Here is a 24,484-nt window from a genome sequence, read left to right on the forward strand (position 1 = left end):
TAAATATTAATTCGTTTCTGTGGACCGCAATTAAACACTCCAAAGGACAACCGAAGCGACGCGACAATTAATGGCGGACGTATTTAAAAAGGGAATTGAAAATCAGGTTTCTAATTTGGTTGCAATCTTTTCCGGGCCAAGCCCAATCCTAATAGTTTCCATTGTGATTTAGTGGTTTCAGCAGAGCGATAAAGATGACAGAGGTAATATCGAACATCAAGATTTTTTAAAAAATATAAATTATATATAAATTAAATATAAATTAATATAAAATATAAAAAATAAATAAATATAAAAAAAATTAAATTGAAGGAACTTTGCGTTTTTTCTCTTCAAAATTTGATAAAAATGGAAAATTAGCGGAAAATCATATTTGACTCTACTAGAATCGCGATGCTGGGGGAATTTCTTATATATTTCTGTGTTGGGTTAGGAATTATTGTATCAAATATCCGTAGGTGCGTAATATATCGCCACATGAAAGGCGTTAAATTGGGATTAAAAGGCCAAACAACATTTCAAATAAGTGGAAAGGCAACGATATATTTTACAGAATAATTCAACATTTATTGAAAAGAAAAATATCTAGAGTATAATCGGGGTTTTTTCTTTTTTTTCTCAACTGAATTTATTGTTCCTCTTAATCCTACGTTAAGTCCAATGACTTGTGTTTACTGGGTAATATTTAATCTTATTTGTGATTCTGATGACCAGCTATCTTGCCATTTTTTTGTGGTCTTCTTCTTGATCTTTTCCCTTCGGCTTTTCCACCTCTTGTGATCTTTGCTAATCTGCGCTCTTCCATTCTCGTTACGTGTTGATTCCAATTTCTTCTTCTCTCTCGTACTCATCTTACTATATCTTGAATATTACATTGTTGCCGCATATCTTCGTTTCTTATATGATCTCGTTTGGTCTTTCTATTGCGTATTCGTATTGTCGTATTCTACGCTCTACTATAAAATACCCAATTATTTACTACTTAGTGGTCTTATCCTGACGGGCCAAAATAAACTTGTCCCTAAAGTGTTTATCAAACTTGTTGCATGATATACTACTTTAAATTTAGAGGAATTTCTTCAGAAATGATTATTTTTTAAATAATATAGGTCACATTGTACGAATGTGACAAAATGACAAAATAATAATAAATTTTAATTTACATTTCAATTTTTCGATCACACCAAGGTGATAAAAACGATAGGGCCCACAACATCATTAAAAAATAATTTCTAGCTGAACTACCCCAAATTCGAACAAAAGATGTAGAAAAATTTAATCGTCAAATTAATAAATTATATATAATTAATTAATAAAAAAACGAAAACCACCAAAAAACTGTCATTTTTTTTGGCGGAATTGATAATTAAACTACTTATATCATTTCGAAAGGGCCAATGGCAAATGAGAGGACTCAAAAACGTTTTACTGTATTTTTTTTTTGACACTGCTTTCACCCATTCATACAAACTTTTTTAAATGTCCTGTTCAAGTCTTCTGAAATTATAAAAAACATATTTGGGGGGAGAAGCAAGGGTCACCAGGTAACAGTGTTTAAGAAAGAAGCAGTAATATTGAAAGCGGCGATTCCGCAGATCATTTTATGAAAAAAAAATAGGTCTGGAAATGCATTGTTTCCAAGGTACATCCGCCTGTACGCCACTGTTTAATTTTTCATTAGTTAGTCCTTTATTACTAGGAACTACGATGCCGTGAGAAAAAAACTGAATTAATTAAAAAAATAATATCTTGGAAACAATGCATTACAGATTTATGGAAAATATTTTCATAAAATGATCTTGCCGCGTCGTTATATGTGAAGTGTGATTTGTGGTCCAGCTAGGTTTAACCTATGCGGAGGACAGAAAGTAGCTACTTTTTTTTTTGAGAATTTGAATACTTAGGTTTTCGAGTCTGCTCTAAAACATTTTTCAACGATTTCAAACTAACCATAAATTTTTGCAAATGATAATTAGACTTTGTGGGGTTTCAGGCAACTTCTTGTTACAATTTTGTCATCTTCCTTTTTGGAAATCTCGACTGAAACAAAGTTTAATTTTACTTGTCACATTATAATGATAACAATCTTCATTAAATTTCTGTCCTTAAATAATAATTGAGCAATTACTGTTAAAGAAGTTGGCGTTTTATTTTTAAAAATATGACCACAGCTTTTTACAGGTTGCATCATCAAAAACAGTTTAGTCTGTTAACACGGACTAGTAAGTAACCAAATTTCCAAAAAGAAAATGAATTATTTTTCTTCGTAAATGTTTAACCACATACATCAGGTTTACAAAAAAACATAAACGGAAGTTCTCATAGTTAAGATTTAATCGCACAAGAGGGAAAGAATTAGATTAAAATTGTTCTATATGTTCGTAGTCTCTTACTAAAAATAAATGTCACTATAATGTTGTTGATTTGTATAATATAATGCCCAAAACTTTCAAATGTTTACCTACCCTAACGCAATTCAGACCTACTCTTTTTGAATACACGTTATGTTTCTTAATGCACCCGTCCTTTAAAATTATAGTTGCTTTCCGACTTTCTTTGGCAAAGTTGATTCATGAAAATTACAAATGCCAGATTTTGTATATCAGCATGTTCATTCGTAAAATGTATATATAAATTGGTATTTTTTTTTAAATTACCTTATACATTCTCTTTTCTTTGATCAAATTAAAAAAAGTCGACACTTTTTTAGTTAATGTTTTAAGTTATCACTGAATCTGGTTCAATAAAAATTTAAAAAATTTAATGAATTTTTGAATTTGAATTTATGACTCGTGCGTCATCTACTTTGTGATTTTAGAAACGTCTAATGAAGTATGTTATCAAACGTGGAGTTGATGAAACAGTGCAAAGAGTACATGATTTTAGAACTGAAATTTATTGAAGTTGTGGCAAGACCATTTCAGGCTTTTATTTTTACAGCAAAATAGATGAATAATATGCATACAAAATTTAAGTGGTCTAGTTTAAAAAAAAAATTAAGTAAAAAAGCAACCGTTAGAACGGAATATGCGAAAATTTATAAATGAAGTATATAATATGTCAATTGACCAAAATAATTTTGAAAACACGTGTCGTTCTGGGAACTAAATGGAGCAGATATTTTTATTGGGATTCCCCAAAGAGTAAGTATCGTATTCGGATATTCCTTGAAGAGGGTTATGGGTAAATTGGGCGTCACAAATGCTTAATAATTTATTATAAAATACATGTGATTATTAAATGATAATAGACAGCATTCTACAATTGCAAGATGTTATTTAAAACATTTTTATCGAATTTGCTTGATTATATGCTGCAGATTCTGATCTTGGAATAATTAATAGCCCAATTATCTGCCTAACTTAATAATTAGTACTATATTTATTATTCTAATAAATGTAGTAACGCCGCTGTCATCACTTTCATCGGCCAATCTTGTCTTTCTATTGAATTTGAAACTGAAATACGGAAAACTATCATCTAAACATATATTTGAACTGTACGATATAGCTTCGGTCTTTTTTCCTATGTTATTTTGTAATATATACTTTTTAATTTGCACCTCCAACTTTATAACTAATCACCCTCGTGGCCTACTTTGAAAAGCATCCTTATTTGGCATCAGATTTAGTGCTGAAATGTGCATAGAGAAGACGCATTAACGACGCTTTTCTTGCAAGATTTGCGACAAATGGATATATAAATCCATCTCGACGTCGGGAGGCGCGTCAGGTGTTCGATGTATTTAGTTTGTTTTATTAATTTACGTTAGAACGTGGCTGCACTTAACGAATTAGAATTAGAAAGTATATAGTCTTGGTTGGTTTTAGTAGATAGTCGTAACGATATTGGAAATTTTGATTCGTTGTATTATTTGCAAATCTTTCTCTTACAAAATTGATGACGTTTCGCCAATCATCCTGTTGGCTTCTTCAGAGCTTAACTGAAACTGGTATGCAGTCTACTCTGTACCTGCTTATGTACCGTTTGAGGTGGCGTCGGGTTTGAAATTGTTCGGTTGTTTAGGGAATTCTATAGATTCTCAGATTTTTTTTATAAAAAAAATTCATAACGTGCAAAAATTTCAGTTTGGCCAAATAAGATATAACACATAATATAATACAAGCAATTATTGTCTGCATGTGTATCACCAACAAAAATCCCCTCAACTAAAAACTTTAACTAACTTTTCAGGAGTATTCCTGACTGGTAAATTCCACTGGTCAAATTAAGTAGACAGGGTGCTAAAGGGAATGATTACGCACTGTTTTTTGTTATGGCAGCTAAGATATAAACTCGATTTGTCGCTGTTACTGCTCTATTACTGTACCCAAGCTGGGGGCAACATGGGACAACCGCCCTAGAGCCAGCAAGATATTTGTCCAACAAAAAAAGATAGTAAGAACATATTATTTAAACAACGTAAACATTCTTGTCGGGGTCTATTTGTTCAGTTGAACCTGCTGAAATTTGCTTGTCTATTTATTCTAAACGGTATTTGTCTGGCAAACGCTGGAAATTTTAATATTAATATACTACACCATTGAGTTAGCACCGTAACTATTAAACACATTTTAACAGAACAATGCTATTAAAACTACTAAAATTTAAATTCCAAATTTAAATTCTAATGTGTTATAATTTTGTTCCTGATTCGTATTAATCGTATATTAATTTCACCAAGTTTATGATGCTTTTTGTAAAATATAATTATTATTTATTATAATAATAATATATATTAGTATTTATTATAATAATAATATATATTAGTATTATTAAGATTGGACTGCTATTTTTCGTCCTGTTTCTTCCAACGTATTCTTAGACGCGTATGGATGTAATGCTCTAAACCGCTGGCGACTCAAACGGAATATTGTCTTTGACGGATCGAAGTTAAGTTCCTAAGAACTTTTAATAAGTGATCAGTAACCGTGAGAAAGGAGCACAGTGACAAGTGTGGAGTTGCTTTCGGACTCACTTTGACAGGTTGTGGTGAAGCGTATTTTGTGATAGGCCGCTTAATATATCTAATGTGAAAATTATTAGAGAGAAGACCAGCTAATATAATGTTCCAATTGATGCTTGCGTTTGTGTTTTCGGGAGCTTTGCTGAATACTGCCTCGGAGTAGAGGTTGAACAACAAGGGGGATAACACACATCCCTATTGCACGCCTCTCCTTATTTATACCCTCTTCTGATGTGACCCCTTCGATTCAGACTGTTCCTATTTGGTGCCAGTAGAGTTCGGTTATGATTTTTAAGTTTTGTGTATCGATGAAGGTTGATTTTCACACACGCACGCAGTCAAAAGCTTTTTTGTAGTCAATAAAGCATGCGAATACATCAGCATTCATCCGTTTTTCCGCTTTTCCGTTCTTCTGAAGTTTAGTTGCGTATTTAACTTATTCTTTAGTTATTTCAGGACCAGCATCGTTGTTTCATCAGGGGCTAAGTCTGGTCTCGGATCATTAAAAATATTTTCGGTATATTCTTTCTACATTGTTGGTTTCTCTTCCTTCCCTATAAGTACGTCGTTCAATTTTTCTAATAAACCATTGTGACCTTTTTTCTGCTTGCCTGTAAGCTCCTTAATTTCCTTGTGTAAGTGAAACAGATTGTGTTTCTTCTAAAGAGCTTCTGTTTTTATATTTCGCACGAATAAGCATACGTAACTGTATTTTTGTGATTCTGTTCTCTCCGTTCATTCATTAGTGTTATGATTTCATCAGCCATTCTGCTATTTGCTCATTCTGGTCGTTATTAGCGCACCCTTCAGATCTTCCCATGAGGACTCGTCTGGTTCAGTGTGTTTTGAACTTTCTAAATCTTTTATCCTATTCTCAAGTTTTTGGCTGATTTGTCTTCGTTCTTTAGGATTCTCGAGTTTCCTTATGTCAATGCGCCTTTTTATTTAATTTGATATCCATCACCACTGAGTTGTGATCGCTGTTATGTCGTGTTCACGTTCTTTTAGCTTATTTTATATTTTTCGTTCTATCTCTGCAATGTAAACCTCTAGGGTATTTTATTTCTGGGTTCTGTAAACAAGACTGTTAATAACCGATCATTTTTCTGTACGTAGAATTTCTGTCAACTGAATGGCTCAATTTTCTATTAATAAGAATATCTAAAAATGGAAAATTATTGTTAATTTCTAATTAAAAAAAAAAACGTACGTTAGGCTGTAGAGCATAAATGATCAAGATAATCTCGGAGGCATTCTTGACCATGGAAAATATGTTCCAGACAAGCATATTCAAATAAGATGAGAACGTTTGATTGCAAATTGTCGGATTTTAATATGTCTGAAAATAATGTTGAGAGTTTCAGTAAGTTTTAATGAAGAGTGACTCTAAATCAATGAATGTTTAATGAAGAGAAAGGAATTAACCACGAAACCATCAGTTTTTCCTGTAAAGGGTTCTAATATTCAGCCAGACATTTTGCTAGACAATATGTTGGAGAACCAATGGTGTTAACAATAGGTCAGTTTAGTAGAAACCAGGAATTTTAGAGTCATAAGGGGTGACGGTCCTAGCAGAGAAGAGCAGATTTGATATTACGTTGCATAGATGAAGTACGATATTTTGTAAGTCGACGGTATGATCCCTTTTCAAGAATATCTTGAAATTTTTCCTGATAATCACTTGTGTTCGCGATTACCGCTGCATTTTCTTTACCTGTTTACCCCTCTCAAACAGTATACCGATTTACAAGGAAACTACAGCCCACGGCAGCATTTTCAAATGGTTAATGTAACAATTCTAAACAACTTTTTTTTACTCCATGTCTAATACTAATAGTTTTTGAAATACAACCGCTCAAAAATTTACCATAATACTAAGGGTTGGTGAATTTGATACTTATAAGATTTTTAACCGTGTTTCATTAATACGTTCCTTGCAACTTTCTTTTTCAATTTGACAGTGACGCATTCATATATTCATATATATATATATATATATATATATATATATATATATATATATATATATATATATATATATATATATATATGTACATTGAAACATTACATTAAAAATGTGAAAAATGATAAGTGCGAGATTTTTGGGCCAATTTTAAAAAGAAAACCTCATATGAATATATGTCTTAACTTTTGATATACAGGGTGGTAAAGTTTTAAAAAAATATTATTAAGTGTACCACAATTCTTTTAAAACGCACCGGTGGGGGGGGGGCATTCGGAATTTGACCCGTCCATTTTGGCAGACATTGATGGTTCGCCACTGATTTATGTTAAAAGGAGCGCTGGCTCTATTAGGAGAGTTATACTAGATAAGCGAATATTTTCAAATGTACACAGAAGGTGGACTACAACATATAATAATCATTTAAAAGGGAGCCATGGATCTGTAAGAATTCCAGAAATTGAAGAAGCAGTTTTAAATTATATTGGAATTGGAAATAATTTTTTGTCAATGGTTTTTGGACAAAATTCATTACCCCTTGTTTGACCAAGGAATACTATTTGCAGATGAAGCTAACTTTTCCAGAAATTCAATCAGAAATTTCTACAAAAATCATATTTGGGTTGTATAATGTAAACATGACATGTTTTCCGTAAATATTTGGGCTGGAATTGTTGAACCCTTTTTTGCTACAAGAGAGGCTAAAAAGCCATAATTATAGACGGTTTTTAGAAGAGAATTTCCCAATTTTGCTAGAACAAGTACCATACTTAATTAGGAATAGAATGAGGTTCATGCATGACGGCGTGCCTGCTTACTATAGTGTTGAAGTAAGAGAATATTATCACACATTTTCAATAGTTTGAACTTTTTTTATGGGGGCATCTTAAAAGTCTGGCTTATGGCAATATCAGGAAAACAGCTTAAACGTGTGTCCTTCACTTTCATCAACTTATCTAGTTTATATGTTCTACTTTTTATTAAAAAGGTTGTTAATTATTAATTATTAATTGTAGCCCGTCTGCCAAAAGAGACATGTGAAATTCCGTACGATCGCCACAGGCGTATTTAAAAAAAAATGTGGTACACTAAACAACGCCACTTGATATATAGTACATAATGTGTGCCAAATTTTATTAAAATATCTAAAATGGTACTAGAGATATTAAAAAATATATTTTAATTTTTAAAACCTTACCACCCTGTATCTCACAAGTTAAAGAGGTTTAAGACATATGTCCATTTGAGGTTTTCTTCTTAAAATGGACCCAAAAATCGCCAAAATAAATAATTACCAAAAGTTCAGATTTTCACGAAATTATATATTTTGACATGACAATTGTTTGGACAACACCGTGTCTTTATCAAATGTAATATTTATAAACTACCTGCTACTATAGATGCCGAAAAATGACCATAAAACCTTAATTAAAGTTGTTGTGAGAATTTAAGTTCAATAAAGGAGAGAGGTATTTAAATCTAATTGATCGTTAAGCAATACTTTTGAATGTCTCATTTTGTTAATCTCCATTGCTTCCAATAAATTTAATTTTCTATTTTTTGTGGCTGTTTTGAGGATTTTTCTGCGTTTAAGTACGTAGCATAATTAGAATCCAGACTATTGTTTCTAAACGCTCTTTTATGTTCGTTAATGCGTTTCTTGAAGGATCTACCTACCTGTTTGTCCAATATAAATTTTAGGACAAGATCCGCATTTCAACCTGTAGACACTTGATTTTTGGGATTTTAGACATTTGGTTTTATTGTTTTTCAAAAACATTATATTACATTTGATAAAGACACGGTGTGGTCGAAACAATTATCATGTCAAAATATATAATTTCGTGAAAATCTGAACTTTTAGTTCTTATTTATTTTGATAAATGGATTTTCATCAAGTAAAAGCCACCTCAGTTCAATTTACCAAAAATCGCCCTCCTAATCATTGGCATCTAATTAGAAAACACCCTGTATAACTGCATTTTTTTTAAACGACAACAAATTTTGTTTGTGATGTTTTATTGAATTACTCTTGTAATATTTTTTGTTCTGGCCTACTTCGTTTTTTCATAAAATAAAATATTTTTGAACGGCCTTATTCCAAAAGCGACATGAAGTATCCTAAACAAAAATTATTTGGAATTGTTTAGCCAGTCTGAGAAATTAAAAAAAAAATGGAGGATATCCCATCTAAAATTAACTGTATCAACATACCAAATTGCATATGTTTAATACAAGTCAAGGAAATGTGGTTTCGTTGTCGCTCAATATAAACAGGTACGATAGAATGCGAACCAGTTTTAGATAAGCTCTGACGATTTGCGAAAAGTCAGCAAGTTCTAATGATCAACAACAGCGCAGAAGGGACCCAGGCTTGTAAAAGGTATTACAGTGATCTGCGGAAGTTTGATTGAAAAATATTTTAGATAAAGTAAAAAAATGCGAAAGCATAATCGAATAAAATAATTTTATAATAATTGATTTATTAAGATAATATTTTCTTAAAAACTCGGGTTAACTGAATCTTCCAATGAAGAAAAAAACAGAAAGGGGTTACATTGAAACACCCACAAAAATGTATACCAAATATGTTTCCAATCCGTCTTCTGGAGTTGACACATTAGGTGTGTATTTGCCCGGTATAGTTCGTGATTTTTGTTAAAGGTGTTCGACATAAGCCAAAGTTACGACACGGAAAAAATACTACTAGGAATAGCCGGATTTTATCCGACGAAAATCAGGCGTGGTCTCTTGGTGAGCTTGGTGTGCTCGACGGTAGTCTTCATCACGTTCACCCAATTCGCATCGGTAACCGTCTACGCCAAGAAGCAAATATCCGACGTCACGAAGATATCGGAAATATTCCTATTCTCCACAACTCAGATAGCGTTCGTCAACAAACTGATAAATTTCGTAGTGAAAAATGAAAACACCGTGAAAATTGACGGGCTCTTATCCGATACCGTGTTAACTAGGGTTAATAAACACGAAAGTCGGATGCTTCGAAATGAGATACAGAAAGCGAAAACCGCCGCTGTCCTTTACAGAATATTGTGCGCTAGCGTGGTTATCTCGTACGGCATATTTCCGCAATTCGACAGAACTCCCGGCAAAAAGAACTACCCTTTCTACGGCGAATACCCGTTCAATCCGGATAATTATTACGTGGCGGTGTATATAGTCCAAGTTTGTGTGGTAGGGGTTAGCGCTTGGCTTAACTCCACCATGGACCTTCTTTTCGTTAAACTTACCACGTTGGCTACGGTGTTGTTTGCTATATTAAGCGAAAGGATCAAAAATGCCTCAAACAGGCGCCGAAATGAAGACGTTACCGTCGACGTGGCCCTGAGAAAATGCGTTGTGTATTACAACACACTTTTGACGTAAGTATGTATTTTTGAACTGAGATGGCTTTTACTTGATAAAAATCCATTTAACAAAATAAATAAGAACTAAAAGTTCAGATTTTCACGAAATTATATACATTCACATGACAATCATTTCGACAACACCATGTCTTTATCAAATATAAAATTTACAAACTACCTGCTACCGAAAAATGACAATAAAACCGTAATTATAGTTGTTGTGAGAATTTAAGTTTAATAATGGGACAGGTATTTAAATCTAATTGACCGTTAAGCTATGACTTCCAATAAATTTAATTTTCCACTTTTTGTGGCAGTATGTAAAATATCAAAATTGTCGTCAAAAAGGGTTTTTCTGTGTTTAAATGTGTAGCATAATTAGAATCTAGACTATTGTTTTTAAACGCACTTTTATGTTCGTTAATGCGCTTCTTGATTGATCCACCTGTTTGTCCAATATAAATTTTAGGACATGATCCGCATTTCAACCTGAAGACACCTGATTTTCCTATTGTCTTGTTAGTTCGGAAAACCATTTTTAAACCACATTTTGACAAATGTTTTGAAACTTTTTCACTGGGTTCTCCTATGTACATAATGGTTTTAAATCGTTCATGTTCTGTATTATTACATATGATAAAGACATGTTGTTGTCAGGTGAATATATATAATTTCGTGAAAATCTGAAGTTTTAGTTCTTATTTATTTTGAATGTATTTTTAATGGTAATACAGTGGATCTCCGGTAGTCCGACAAACATTTTACAGAGCAGTGTCGAACTATCGAATTTGTCGGATTATAGAGTACTGCCTAAGACCCCCTATAGTCCGATTCTTTTTTACAAAAGAATACCTTGTAATCCGGTAAATTCAATCCAATGATATGATTTTTTATATGATAAGATTACGTTTTATTATAAAATTAATATCATAATGCTAAAGAATTTACAAAAAAAAATGCAATAACTTCTCATTAGGAAATAATTGTTTACAAACAAATCAATTTAAGAAGCATGGAAATGTTTATCAAAGTTTTTTTGATTCGTCTGCATTGTACACCTGTGACGGGTTAAGATTTAAATCTTTCACCTTTTGCAAAAATCTCAATTTAAATATCTCTATGCAGGTGGCATCTCTCTTGCCATGACGACTTTTAAAACGTTCTGGCCAACCTCAGCTAGCCACAAAATCATCATTTTTACTATTTCCCTATAAAAATATTTAGCTTTCATGGCCAGCATGGATCCCGAAATGGGCCCATGCCTATGTCTTTCCCGAAGAAACCACTTGTACAACGCTTCTTCCACTTCTATTCAGCTTTTTTGAGTGTGTATTCATTTGGTAAACTATTGAAAGATTCATTACGATTTAGGCGGTCTAAAATATCACACCTCTCTTTAATTGTCAGTGTTTTGAGCGTTCGCTTCTGAAGAAAATGCTAGGTACGTATACGTAATACACAAGAATAAATAGTAAACAATGAACACACGCTAGGCAAGCAATCAGAATCAAAATACCCTATGCATCGAGCACAATACAAGTGGTAACTTGTGCAATCGTGCATTAGCGAATATGTAATAGACGATTTCGGATTATAGGGGGTACCGGATTAATCAGGGGCCAGTTGTTCTACTTTAAATAGTACAGGGATCGCCAAGCTTTTTTGCACGGCGCACAGTGGAACGACCTTATGGGAACAGAGGGATATGAGGTTTTTCACTTGAAACTTTTAATCTGGAAAAGCTAGAAATGACTTTTTTTCACAGCTACATGGTACAAAAAGCAACGCCTTAAATTAAAAAAGTTACTTTACATATACACAAAATATGTAAAACGCACTATGTTTTACAAAAGCCTTAAATGTCATCTAAATTTTTCGTCTTGAATTTTTTGGAAACGAGGTTTCAATTTTATTATAAAAATATATTTTTTTATAAAACAGTAAAAAACTAGACAGGGTGTTCAACAAAAATGAGTCTTCAACAATTGCTCTTTTCTCAAATATTTTTGCAAAATTTTTAAAATTTTAGTCATTTTTGAAACGCTGGTGGGTATTTCAACATTAAAAAATTGTCACCTCCGACGCTTCATAAACAACTAAGATGGCTGACAAATTTAGCTATTAGGCTATTAAATTTTTTTTTTATTTATTTTTTTGAACCTGATAACTCGGAAAGCATTCACGGCCAATTTCTGCAGTTACATCTAGAATAAAATTACATTGATATTTTGTTAATTTTGCGGTAACTAAAATATATAATGTTTTTTCCTTACTAATACACTATTTTGGGCCTCTTTAAGCTTTCACAAAATCCTTTTATGCGTTTAGCATGTTTTGGATGTTTTCCTAAAAAGTCTACGACAAACTGAACATCTTTAGATTTAAATTGTTTTCCTTCAGCAAAACGTATATGTCCTTCTGGAAAATTTCGGATATATTTGGTATTTCCCCATTTTTGGCGCTCACTCATAGATTTTTTTTTCTTTTTTTCAACTAATAATATATCTTTTAATTTAGAATTGTAGGGAATTTTTATTTAGCTGAAACCAATTATCTTCCCGAACATGAAAACGAATTCGTTTCAGTTGCACAGAAAGTTAAATTAATATTAAATTCTAAATATCCGTATAAAAATAAAATTGCGAAAAGACATCCAACCCAATGAAACCTAACCAAACTAATGCAAAATATCAAAAGCATTTCGACAGAAAAACTTCATTATTTTCTGTTAATCAAGGCTTCAAAATACTACTACAATAGGATAAATCAAATACGTACTACCATAAAATAATAATTGAACTAACCAAATTGAAGAACGTCAAAAATACAAAAAAATCCCATGTTCATGCGGACACGTGTATATTGGAACAACAAAACGCACCATATCTAAGCTCCTCACTGAACACAAAAGATCCTGTCGCTTGGGACAAATAGAAAAATCGGCGATGGCAGAACACGTGTTTACTAATGGCGATCACAACATCAAATTCGACAACACCGAAGTTCTGTCTACAGAGAAATATTACCGCGCAAGACTACATCGAGAAGCAATTGAAATACACAAACACAAAAACAATTTCAACAAACGTGAAGAGGGGTTTCAAGTAAACAAAATATGGCATAACGTCCTGCAAAAAACGCAAACAAAACTGTATACTAACAATTCGGAGGGGGGCCCGGACCCTCAAACGACCGTTCAGGTACGATTTGGACTAAACTAAACTAAAAAACTAACCAGCAACAGTACCGACATAGTCACCGCACTACAATCTACGTTCCACTGAAGATGCCTGCCGCAGTAGCAGCTGAAAGCTTTGGTAGCAAAACCAATGGACCGCGGCCTAATAGCCCGAAAAATCTCACAGATTAGAACTAAGTAGATTCGACTCGAGAATGTTATAAATGTGGTAATAAAAACCATCAATTTTATTAGATGTCGAGAGTTTAACTATCCTCAGTTCAAGGCGTTTTTGGATGAAATATCAGCCGAATATAACGACCTAAAAAATTATTATGAAGTCACATCGCCGAACAAAGGGAAAATTACGGTTTTACGAGCTTAGAGATGAGATAGCGGATTAAAAGATAAACCACTCTCTGAATTGAGTTGCCTAAAATTGATCTGGTAATAGTTACCATTTCACCACTGTGGGAATAATTTTCGAAGAGATGTAGTCATTTCAAAAACATGGAAGACTGTTTCAATTTATTTGCTTCTGCAACAAAAAGTAACGTATAAATGTTCGTTCCAATACGTTGGGATTTCCACAAAAAATACCTCGAAGAGGACCCATTTTATGCACCTTAGAAAATGGGCAAGAGGATTGACTTGTGCGTTTTTTAGCGCTTATAAATGAGAACAGTTCTTTCAATGATCAATCAAAACATCATAATTTCGAAAATTCTTTACGTCGTCGTATCATCCATCAATGTTTTCAAATTTAAGTTCAAGTTTCTCATTGATTTCGGTGTCGCTATTTAAATTTTCTAGGTTTGTAATAATTTTAAATTACACGACTTAATTATAATTTACATATATTTTTTATTTCATTTTGTTATTCTAATTATAATAAAAATATCAAATTATTTCATGTCTGATATCTGTTGTTAAAAATTAAGAACACTACGAACATAATTTTCCATTATATTTTGGCCCCTCAACATACATACCTCCCCTAGACTCTCTTAACATTTAGCAACAACAGGGTGCAGTGAGTCAACATGAATATCACACAAAGTTAGCAATAACTGTTAAAGTTTTGATACATTTCATAAATTAGTGATGTGACCCTCATGGTCCTACCCTTAAAATTACAGAAGGGACGGAATTATTGACGAGTTGCCACAGATAAATAAGTCCGTCGAATCTTAAGAGATTCCCCGTCAAACAATTGGAGACACAAAGGTTGAAGTAGTGAAAGTGAAAATATTTTAAGCATTCTCACTCTCTAAACCAGAAGTTTGAATTTTGCAGATAGGTGACCACATTGTAGATGAATATTCCAGTTTACCCCTTATGAACTTGTGCAAGAAAGTTTAAAAGTAGAGATGTTGGACAGACCTCGTTAGTCTCTAACACAGTAGCCCAGTTGAGCGAATAGTCGAACAACTTGGGACTATTATTTAGATAAAAAGACTTGGCATTTGGCAACATTAAGTTTCAGAGAGTTCAGAGAACACCATGAGCAAGGCGTTTTGTAATCCGTTGCAATCATTCCGCAAATAAAAAATGTGGGAAGTATACCGCAATAGATAAATCAATGCAAATCAAAAGAAAGGAACCCAAATTCGACCCTTGAGGAACTCCCGACGCAGCAACAAAATTTTTAGACTTACAGTCTCTATATTCCACAAAGAGCAGCCTGCTGTCGAGATACAATTCTAATAAGATGACTAAACACGAAAGTAAAATATTCTGCAACTTGTGCAGTTATATTTGGTGAACAATTTGATCAACTCCTTTCTCGTCATCAGTGTATGCCACATCGACACAAATCTTCTGAGATATACCGTAATACAGACACGATTAGCACGAGTACGACATTACTGACATAAGTTATAAAGAATAATTTTTAATAAAGTTTCCCGAAGTTGCACTAGATCGCAACAAGTCTGTCGTTTTTAATAGAAGAGACGTCGCCTACCTTCAGAAACGGACAGATTTAAGTTTTTTCCACATCTCTGGAGAAATTTTACTTTTTTAAGCATCAATAAATGCAATGCAATCCAATGAAACTGGGGATACTGTCCACTCGGGCAGTCATTTTGGATTTTAATTTCTTTAATAATTTCATCATAAGATGTTGATGGTTGATTATACGATGTAATCATTGGCAAGATTGGGGATTTTAACTAGGTGTGCGAATTAAGTATAGCGAAAGCTAAATTAGTCATGATTTTAAGAAGCAGCAACTTAGTCATGATTCTTCTGTTGTGCAGTGTTAACACTTCCGCACGTTCTATGGTGGTGACATAAGTATCAGGTTATATTTTCAGGATATCATTGGTAAATTTATGCTACCACAATCAAGCTTCGACTGTACGAGGCTATAATACAGGGTTAGGGTTTTTTATGCAATTACAATTAAGAATCGAATATTTATAGATGCCTGTCTTACGTTAATTCCGTATCAAATTTAACGTCATGGTCATCATTTGTAGTAACTGATTTAAAAGTAATTTTATTCAATTAATATTTTTTTAAAAAGTGGTCTCTTTACATTACTGTTACATTTTTTGACATTGAGACTTTTGACATTTTTGAGATTATTAACATCTTTTTGCAACATCCTGCGATCATTTTCAGTCTCTATTTTTCTGTTTATTTTCAAGTCATCCGCATACAGCAAGATATTTGACTATTCAGTGCTTTGTTTGATGTTATTTATAAATAATCGAAACGAAAGTGGACCTAATATTGACCATTGTGAAACCCCTGACGTAATAAGAAATAAATCGGAATTAACTGACATAGCGCATTGTATTTGTTAATTTTTTTTTTGTGCGGGCGCTTAATCTAGCTATTAAAATGATCAGATCAGTCAGACACTGATGTGAGCAATTTCTTTTGGACAATTTTAAATTTCTAACAATAGATTTTATATCATAAATTATTTTTTGTGTAAACCACTCAGGAAAAGTTTGTTTTGCACGTTTTTCTTTCGGAACATATTTACCAAAAACTGTAAAAACACGTATTAAAATAAATTCATAGCACTATTTAACATCCACACTTGCTGTCATATCATCACAATTCTAAGCTTTGAATGCATTAAAAATTTCCAGAAAAATTATATTAAGGCTTATCAATCATCAATTTTTTGGAGTACCACGTTTACTGCTAGATTATAAGACAATTATTAAATCTACAATTTTATAGTTTATATTTTAATAAATAAAATTTAAAATAAAATGGTACAAAACACAGAAACACAATCAACGAACAACATTTAGGAATAAACAGATATATATATATATATATATATATATATATATATATATATATATATATATATATATATATTCTCACGTATTGATTCACGGATGGAAAAATGTGATGACACTATATTCCGGGATATCATCCGTTCGCTCGTTGAACTCCGACTGGAATCTTGCATCCGACTGGAATCCTGGAGACGTTTCGCCAAAATCTCACTTGGCATCTTCAATGCTCGCGCTCCGTGTGTTCGAAGTGTTTTCGGAGCGCGAGCATTGAAGATGCCAAGTGAGATTTTGGCGAAACGTCTCCAGGATTCCAGTCGGATGCAAGATTCCAGTCGGAGTTCAACGAGCGAACGGATGATATCCCGGAATATAGTGTCATCATATATATATATATATATATATATATATATATATATATATATATATATATATATATATATATATATATATATATATATATATATATATATACATGATGACACTATACTCCGGGATATCATCCGTTCGCTCGTTGAACTCCGACTGGAATCCTGCAAATCCTGCATCCGACTGGAATCCTGCAGACGTTTCGCCAAAATCTCACTTGGCATCTTCAATGCTCAATGTTCAAGGAACACTGTGTTCGAAGTGTTTTCGGAGCGCGAGCATTGAAGATGCCAAGTGAGATTTTGGCGAAACGTCTGCAGGATTCCAGTCGGATGCAGGATTTGCAGGATTCCAGTCGGAGTTCAACGAGCGAACGGATGATATCCCGGAGTATAGTGTCATCATATATATATATATATATATATATATATATATATATATATATATATATATATATATATATATATATATATATATATATATATATATATATATATATATATATATATATACATAAATGAACGCAATTTCACAAAGCTGTAGACTAAATTTCATCAGGTATGCAAAGGGACTACAAACACAATTATTTAAAAAAATTAAAAATCTGCTTGATTTAAGCAAAAGAAAAGGTTTTCGGGCGCGGATCTAAAGGTGAAAGGTAAGATTGTTTGATTGTTTAGAGATTTCTATGGATTCTAGTATTTTCTGTGGCAGCAGAATTGAATACATGCAAGAATTATAATTTTGGCGAATATGTACGATTTGATGATTCTGCCTGGCAACTGCTGATCAGTTTATTTGTCGTAGGCTTAAGGCTGTTTCATATTTTTTAGCCTAGTTGATAGTTTTCCAATGCATTCTTTGCAGCATATACATGGAACGCTGTAAACTCTTGCGTATAAAAGCGGAATTTTTGTTTTTGGGTGATCGAAGATGAGCGATTTTAGTGTTTTAATATGTGGACGAGGAATCCAGAAGATTTGTAAATAGTATTACGGTAGCCTGTGGAAGTTTCCTTGAAAAATTAGAAAGATAAAAATGAGTCGCAAATCCAAATCCAAAATATGTCATAATTTGCATTGTTAATATAACACCCAGTATGTTTTAATTTATTGTCTTGTCAAAACTTTATTAATAAATTACTTATTGTTACGATGGCGCCTTTCGAAGAAGAAAAGGCTACTTTATGGCTCTAATTTAAATGACTTTAATGACTCAACCAAACAATGGCACTATGTATTCCCTTTGAGGCATAATTTACCTACACCTTTCTGAAATTGACCTTAGATTTGTTTCTTTTTAGGTTTGTTGGCTTGATCGAAGCAACCTTCTCCTACGGGATTTTCATTCAGTTCCTGTGTAGCGCCATCGTAATATGCCTGACCGGATTTCAAATGATGGTGGTATGGAGGTTCAACGAAACTTAAAATTACGTTTCAAAAAAATTTTAGACTCAAACTATCCTTACTTTTAATTAGCATACTTTCAAGAACTTTGAATATTTTCTCATAATTTTTAGATCAATTTTACCAGCGCCCAATTTATCTTACTGGTTTTCTATTTTATTTGTATGACCTGTCAAGTGGGCATGTACTGCTGGTATGGACAATTGGTAATGCAGAAGGTTAGTAAACTTTTCGCCTCTTTATTTCGCAATCAAACAAATTTGTTATCAACAACCATTTTATTGCAAACGGCAAAATATACAAAATAACTCTTAACTATAACAATAACTTAAAACTATTCAACAATATTCAACAAACAATTTCATTGAAAGAGTGCCAATCTGACCGATAAATATCACGATAACCAATTAGCTATTTTAATTTCTGTCAATTGAAGGTAAATCTTTTTGTTTCAACTACAAACATCGTCGATAATCAAAAAGACACCAGTTTAAAGGGGATTTTAAGGTACCAGCACAATTGACACTCTTTTGTGCAATAAAATATGTCAGAAGACTTCAACTAACGATAATATATCACAGCAATAAGTTTCAATATACATGTGTATAAATAAGAACCACCCTGATGAGAAGCATTAAGCTCTTACCAGTAAGCAAACATTAAAAATATTGAATGACTATCATAACAAATAAGTACATTGAAGTAAATCTGCAAAATTACTTGGTATTTAAGATAATTTTTATGTTGACAACAAACGATATCATCTTACAAATGTTTAAAAATGCATGTGTACAAAAAAAACTGAAACTCATTAATTCTTGCCTTTATATTAGTCATAACGACCGCAAAAATGAATAAAATACAAATAGAATATCATTCGACAACAAGGCTTCTAATTTTACAGAGCGACGAGATTACAAACGCCTGTTATCATGTCAATTGGAACGAAATCGACATAAAATCACAAAAAATGCTGATTATAATCATGGAGAGGGCTAAGAGACCTTCGACCGTACATGCGGCGGGAGTTTTCCCACTCAATTTAGCAACGCTGATGACGGTAAGGGCAAAACTTTGCGAACAACAATTAAAACATGGACAGTTTACGCAACATTTATTTTTAAATTGTTTTTACATTGGTTTCTTCTTAACATAGAATACACAGACAGCGATTTAACGAAATTTGGATAGTATCATCATTTTTAGGAACCATATTTTACGATTCTTTATTAATATATGGTAGATCATACTTACCTATCAAGAAATAAAGTAGCACAAACTTTTCCAAATATAACATAAACTGCTGGTACTCGATTCGAGTAAACAAAATGTCAAAGTTCTGAAAAGAAAAACTTATAAACTGGAAAATGCAGTGGGTCCAACACAAGGATAGGATAGGATGGAGAAATCAGAAACCATAGGAGATACAGAGTAGGTTAAATTAGGAAAGATTCAAAGAACTTTAAATTTTAGAAAGAATTACGATGTAAATCGTTTATGAGAAATTCGAAAAAATACAAAAAGGTCTAGAAAATCGACCTTTTTGTGTTTGTAAAGCCCAAAATATTGTAAACATGATCTTCGGATTAGTAAATTATTAGAACACTTTTATAACAAGAAAACAATGAAATAAAAGAATTTTTTCATTGGTTTTCAAGATAAACCATAATAATTTGGATTATAACCATATAACAACAAATGGCGAGATAATTTCCATTCTTAGTGTTGAAACTTATATCGCACAAAAAAATAATAGAGTATTCCAGTGAGAATCAAATATAAGGTAATAATATTACATTTCATTTAGTACACAGATACCTAGAAATTTCGTTAATTTATTCATCCAGTGGTATTTGCAAAAGTTTAGTCTTAAAACGTTTGAGGTAACTTAAATTTTTTATTTGATAAATGGTTTAAACTTGAAACAATATTATATGCAATTCCTATATTAAGGTTATGTACGTTAAGAGATTTTTTACTTCGTATGTTTGTATACAGCATGCAGAATGAAGAAATATTCTGTTTTTCACATTTAGTCAATTAATTCTTTGAAGGGTGCGACTAATTCTGCTTTATCAAGGGCAGTAGGTATACCTTCATTAAGGTTTATGAATCAAGAAAGTTACACCATTACATGTTAGTACTCGAGTTCGATGCTGTAGGTATGAAGCTAAAAGATTAATTGGGTTTTCAGAAAAACCAATAAAATTTAATATTCAAATAAAAATTTGGTGTTCAGAGTATCAAAAGTTTTTGGGATAGTAGTGTCAGCTTGCCTTCATGTGTGGCCCTAAATATATCATCGGTTATATGTAGTAGAACTATAGTGCAGCTTTATATTCAGATTGAGTAACGAGGATAATCTGGTTATTACCTAAGTGAAGCTGTGTCTGCTCGTATACAACCCTTTCCACGATATTTACATATTTGTATATGGGCTTTTAAGTAATGTACCACATGATGCATTTATCAGCTTTCTTAGCATCACAAAAGTAAAATTCGATTTTTTGGCATAGGATGCCATTCCGAAAAACATAAATTTTGACAGTCAACAACAGTCAACAGCATCTGTAGAACATTATCAGTTTCCTTATTCCATGGTTTATTTTTTAGTATCTAGTTTTTGAAATGAGCCATACTCCAATAAAATGGCAACTAGTCTTCCAAAAATACATCTGCCCAGTTTCTAGCTAAGGCACATAATCCAACAAATTAAAAAGTCGAACTTATTGGAAAAAGAACTTTTTCTTTCTATTTTGAAATATATTAAAAGGCCATGTACCTAATCAGCCTCTGTAATATTTACTTTTTCCAAGTTTATAGCAACAATCGGACGGGCAAAACTGTTGTCTTTCCAAACGTTTGCAAATAGCCGACATTGCGTACCACAAAAAAAATAATTTTGTGACCTTATTAGTGATGATAAATGAATCTGATACACGATTTAAAACCATTTTTATGCTCTCTCAAATAATGAAAATATTTTATCCATCGTGTATTTCGAAAAAAATGAAGAAAAACCTTTTTTTTCCTCTGAGCATCATATAATAAAAGGTGTTCTAATAATGTACTAAACCCAAGACATTGTTAAGCGTATTTTGAATTATAGAAACAAAAATAAAAATCCAAGTTTTTTGATATTTTGGAGGATTTCTCAAAAACGATTTTGTACTTTGGGATCATTTTGCGGGCTATCCCATCCTTATATTGGACACACTGTATATTAAAAATCGTGAGAATCCGTTTTTCTTTTACTTTAAAAATGCAAGAATTTTTTTTTAAAGGATTCTCTGGTTAGTTTCGGTTAGTGTGTTATTATTAAATATCCCTTTTGTTCCTTTTTTTATTTATAAACAACAAGAAACGTCTACAGTTTATGCTTACTTTTCTCGAGTATCCGACAGTTTAAACTATGAATCACGATGCACTTATTTCGAGACATTTTTCAAATTCGTTTTTCAGATTCTCAGAACATCTTACTCATATTTCGCCGTTCTCCAGAGGCTCTACTCCAAGGATTAAAAGTTAAGAAATGTCCAGCGCATCATCTTCTTCTTGTCTGTACGATAATAACCAAATAAATTTGGTAAATTCAACTTGCACTTAGTGAGACGCCTTCCCATGTGTACAAACCCTTCATTCGCGGTCACTCGCCAATTTATTGAAATTATATACTCCGAACACCAATTAGAGCCGGAAACTTTAATAATTGGAAGTGGTAATTTCGAGTTACTTCCCCGGTTTTTAAAACGAGCAAATAATTACTCTGTCCGCAAGTTTTGAGCACTCGATTAATAATTGAGTTATCAGGAACATATAAATTTCAAATCCCGACGAGGTTTGCTGAGTGGCTTTTACAAGGCAGCAACGTGATGATGCTACAGGTATACCTTTTTTACTTACTTGCTTTACATATTTTTCTAATTTACAAAATCTCATTTTTAAATGCACATTTTACCAAAACTATTATCATCACGGAGCATTAGAAACTTTCGTACTCTGGTAGGAGGAGTATCTCGACAAAAAGAGACATAGGATAAGTTCATGTGCCTTTCACTTACAAAGTATATGTATATGTGGCATTTACAATGTCTGGCTGCCGTCAGCCAGAATTATCACTTACCACCCTGAGTACCTTTATAAATGTTTTATTTTTGTTTCTCAACAATTAATAAAGATAAAATAACTCTGAGGAATTTGTATGTTTTTCAGGAATTACTGAAAATTTAAAATATCAATATATAACGAAGTATGAATAAAATGTTTGAATTTTTGCGAAATTTTCTGCTAAATTAATTTCAAAATCCCTTCCTGTGATTTTTCATTGGTAGTTTCCGAAAATTCTTGGATTATTTTGTAATAAAACTTTACAAAAATATTCTGCATTTCATCTCCATTAGTTCGAGCAGTTAGAACAGAAACAGCGACAAAGTAGCTACAAGATATCGAAAATGATTAAAAAAATAAGTTGCCTCACTCTCCGTAACTGTATTGTCAATACAATCACTATACAAACAATGCCGTTACGAGGCGTAGACAAAATGGAATATTTCAAATGTATAGAAGATCGCTTGACACTTTTCTCAATAAAAAATAAATATCTTAGCAACCCATATTGACTCGACTCTTACTTAACCTGGTATCTGTTAGAAGACGCAGTAGCATAATATGAAAACATCCGGAGGAAAACTTTCGCAAGGAAACTTAAAATTATGTTGTATTGTACGACCAAATATAGTGCATTTATTGCTTTGACGTTATGAGTATTTTACAGTACCTTAACCGCAGACCTTCGCAGGACCGTGGTAAAACCCATCCCAATAGATGTTTATTCTGCATTAAGTAGGTCTTCCCTGAGATGGACCGTAACGAATATTTGTAAAAGTTTGAAATTTTTATTTGAAATGTAAATGGACCGTTTTAAATTTGATTAAGCATTGATGCTGCGGGCTATCTTCGAATAAGTAGAAGCGTTTATTTTAAAATCAGGTGATATGTATCGTTCTTAAGAGTTTAATCTAAATTGCAATATGTTAGTATATATTAAGAGGCCGTACTATATTTATCTTACAGATAAGTTTGAAAATAATCATTTTTATCGATTAAGAACATTCTTCTTCTTGTATTTTTGTGTCTTCTACTGATAAATATTTATTAGAATCTTATAATTAAACATTTTTTGAATGTGTTTTTTAACATTTTAAAATGTGGACCGTGCAATGAAGCAGATGTTCCACTGTTAGAACAAGAAATGGAAAACCACGCAGAATTTTAAGACGCAGTGAAGATGGAAGTCGAACCTAATGACATGTTTCAAGGACTGCTCGGCGAAAAAGATTGAAAACATACCTATATCCCGAGTGTTAGTGTAGGTAGATAAATTCCTAGGACGGTCCTGGAATGGTTACGGGTAAGGGTCTGCTGGGCAGTGTGATCTATATGTGGCTGCGGTTTTGGAGTAATAAACAGTAGGAACAGATAATGACGCGATCGGTTGTAAAAGCACTATAATTATGTTGCAAGTATAATTGCACAACAGTTTCTCATGAAATCAGTCCATTAAATTTAATTTGTTCCAAGCAACACCCCTAACCGATAGATCAAGAAAAAAAACACCGTGTGTAGTGTGCCTCATTAGATACAAAAGAAATTATTAAGTAAGCAAGTTTTAAAAGAAATCTACCTACTTACAGAGACGTCAATAATGTTAACAGTAAAAGAAGGGACATATAGTCCCTTTGTCAAAACATAAATAGACAAAAAATAAGTTGTAATTAATAATAATAATATATCTGTCGGAGATGGCAGTACAGCACATTTTAAAAATTTAAGATTCTTACGTTTGCATACAAAGAAACATTAATGACAACTCTGAGAGAAATAAATTTGGAATAAAAACGTAATTGTTGATATTTTGTATAAATTTAGTGCTATCCTATTATCTATTAGTATTAATGTGATTTTATTATTA

General features: G+C 32.4%; 2 protein-coding genes across 6 annotated transcripts in view; one reads left to right on the top strand and one right to left on the bottom strand.

The window, feature by feature from the left end:
* Window positions 1–24,484, bottom strand: part of LOC132699978 (E3 ubiquitin-protein ligase RBBP6) — a 69,631-nt gene that overhangs the window by 12,821 nt on the left and 32,326 nt on the right. The gene's annotated exons all lie outside the window — the stretch shown is intronic.
* On the top strand, window positions 127–22,111 carry LOC132699979 (putative odorant receptor 85d). 3 transcript variants are annotated; one of them, XM_060667001.1, is made up of 6 exons: window positions 127–203; window positions 9,594–10,312; window positions 18,411–18,510; window positions 18,627–18,731; window positions 19,418–19,573; window positions 21,976–22,111. In XM_060667001.1, the coding sequence occupies exons 1-6, from the start codon at window positions 195–197 to the stop codon at window positions 22,033–22,035; spliced, it is 1,149 nt and encodes a 382-aa protein (XP_060522984.1). In that variant the 5' UTR covers window positions 127–194; the 3' UTR covers window positions 22,036–22,111. The 3 variants fall into 3 exon arrangements, with proteins under 3 accessions (XP_060522984.1, XP_060522985.1, XP_060522983.1); XM_060667002.1 differs by lacking the exon at window positions 19,418–19,573 and having other exon boundaries at window positions 21,976–22,098; XM_060667000.1 differs by lacking the exon at window positions 21,976–22,111 and having other exon boundaries at window positions 136–203; window positions 19,418–19,686.

Source organism: Cylas formicarius, unplaced genomic scaffold, assembly GCF_029955315.1.
Source record: "Cylas formicarius isolate icCylForm1 unplaced genomic scaffold, icCylForm1.1 PGA_scaffold_3__17_contigs__length_32017465, whole genome shotgun sequence".
Taxonomy (NCBI): domain Eukaryota; kingdom Metazoa; phylum Arthropoda; class Insecta; order Coleoptera; family Brentidae; genus Cylas; species Cylas formicarius.

Coding starts and splice junctions, on each gene's coding strand:
- LOC132699979 (XM_060667000.1), top strand. Junction 18,511..18,626: donor CCGGATTTCAAATGATGGTG/GTATGGAGGTTC, acceptor CATAATTTTTAG/ATCAATTTTACCAGCGCCCA. Junction 18,732..19,417: donor GACAATTGGTAATGCAGAAG/GTTAGTAAACTT, acceptor CTAATTTTACAG/AGCGACGAGATTACAAACGC.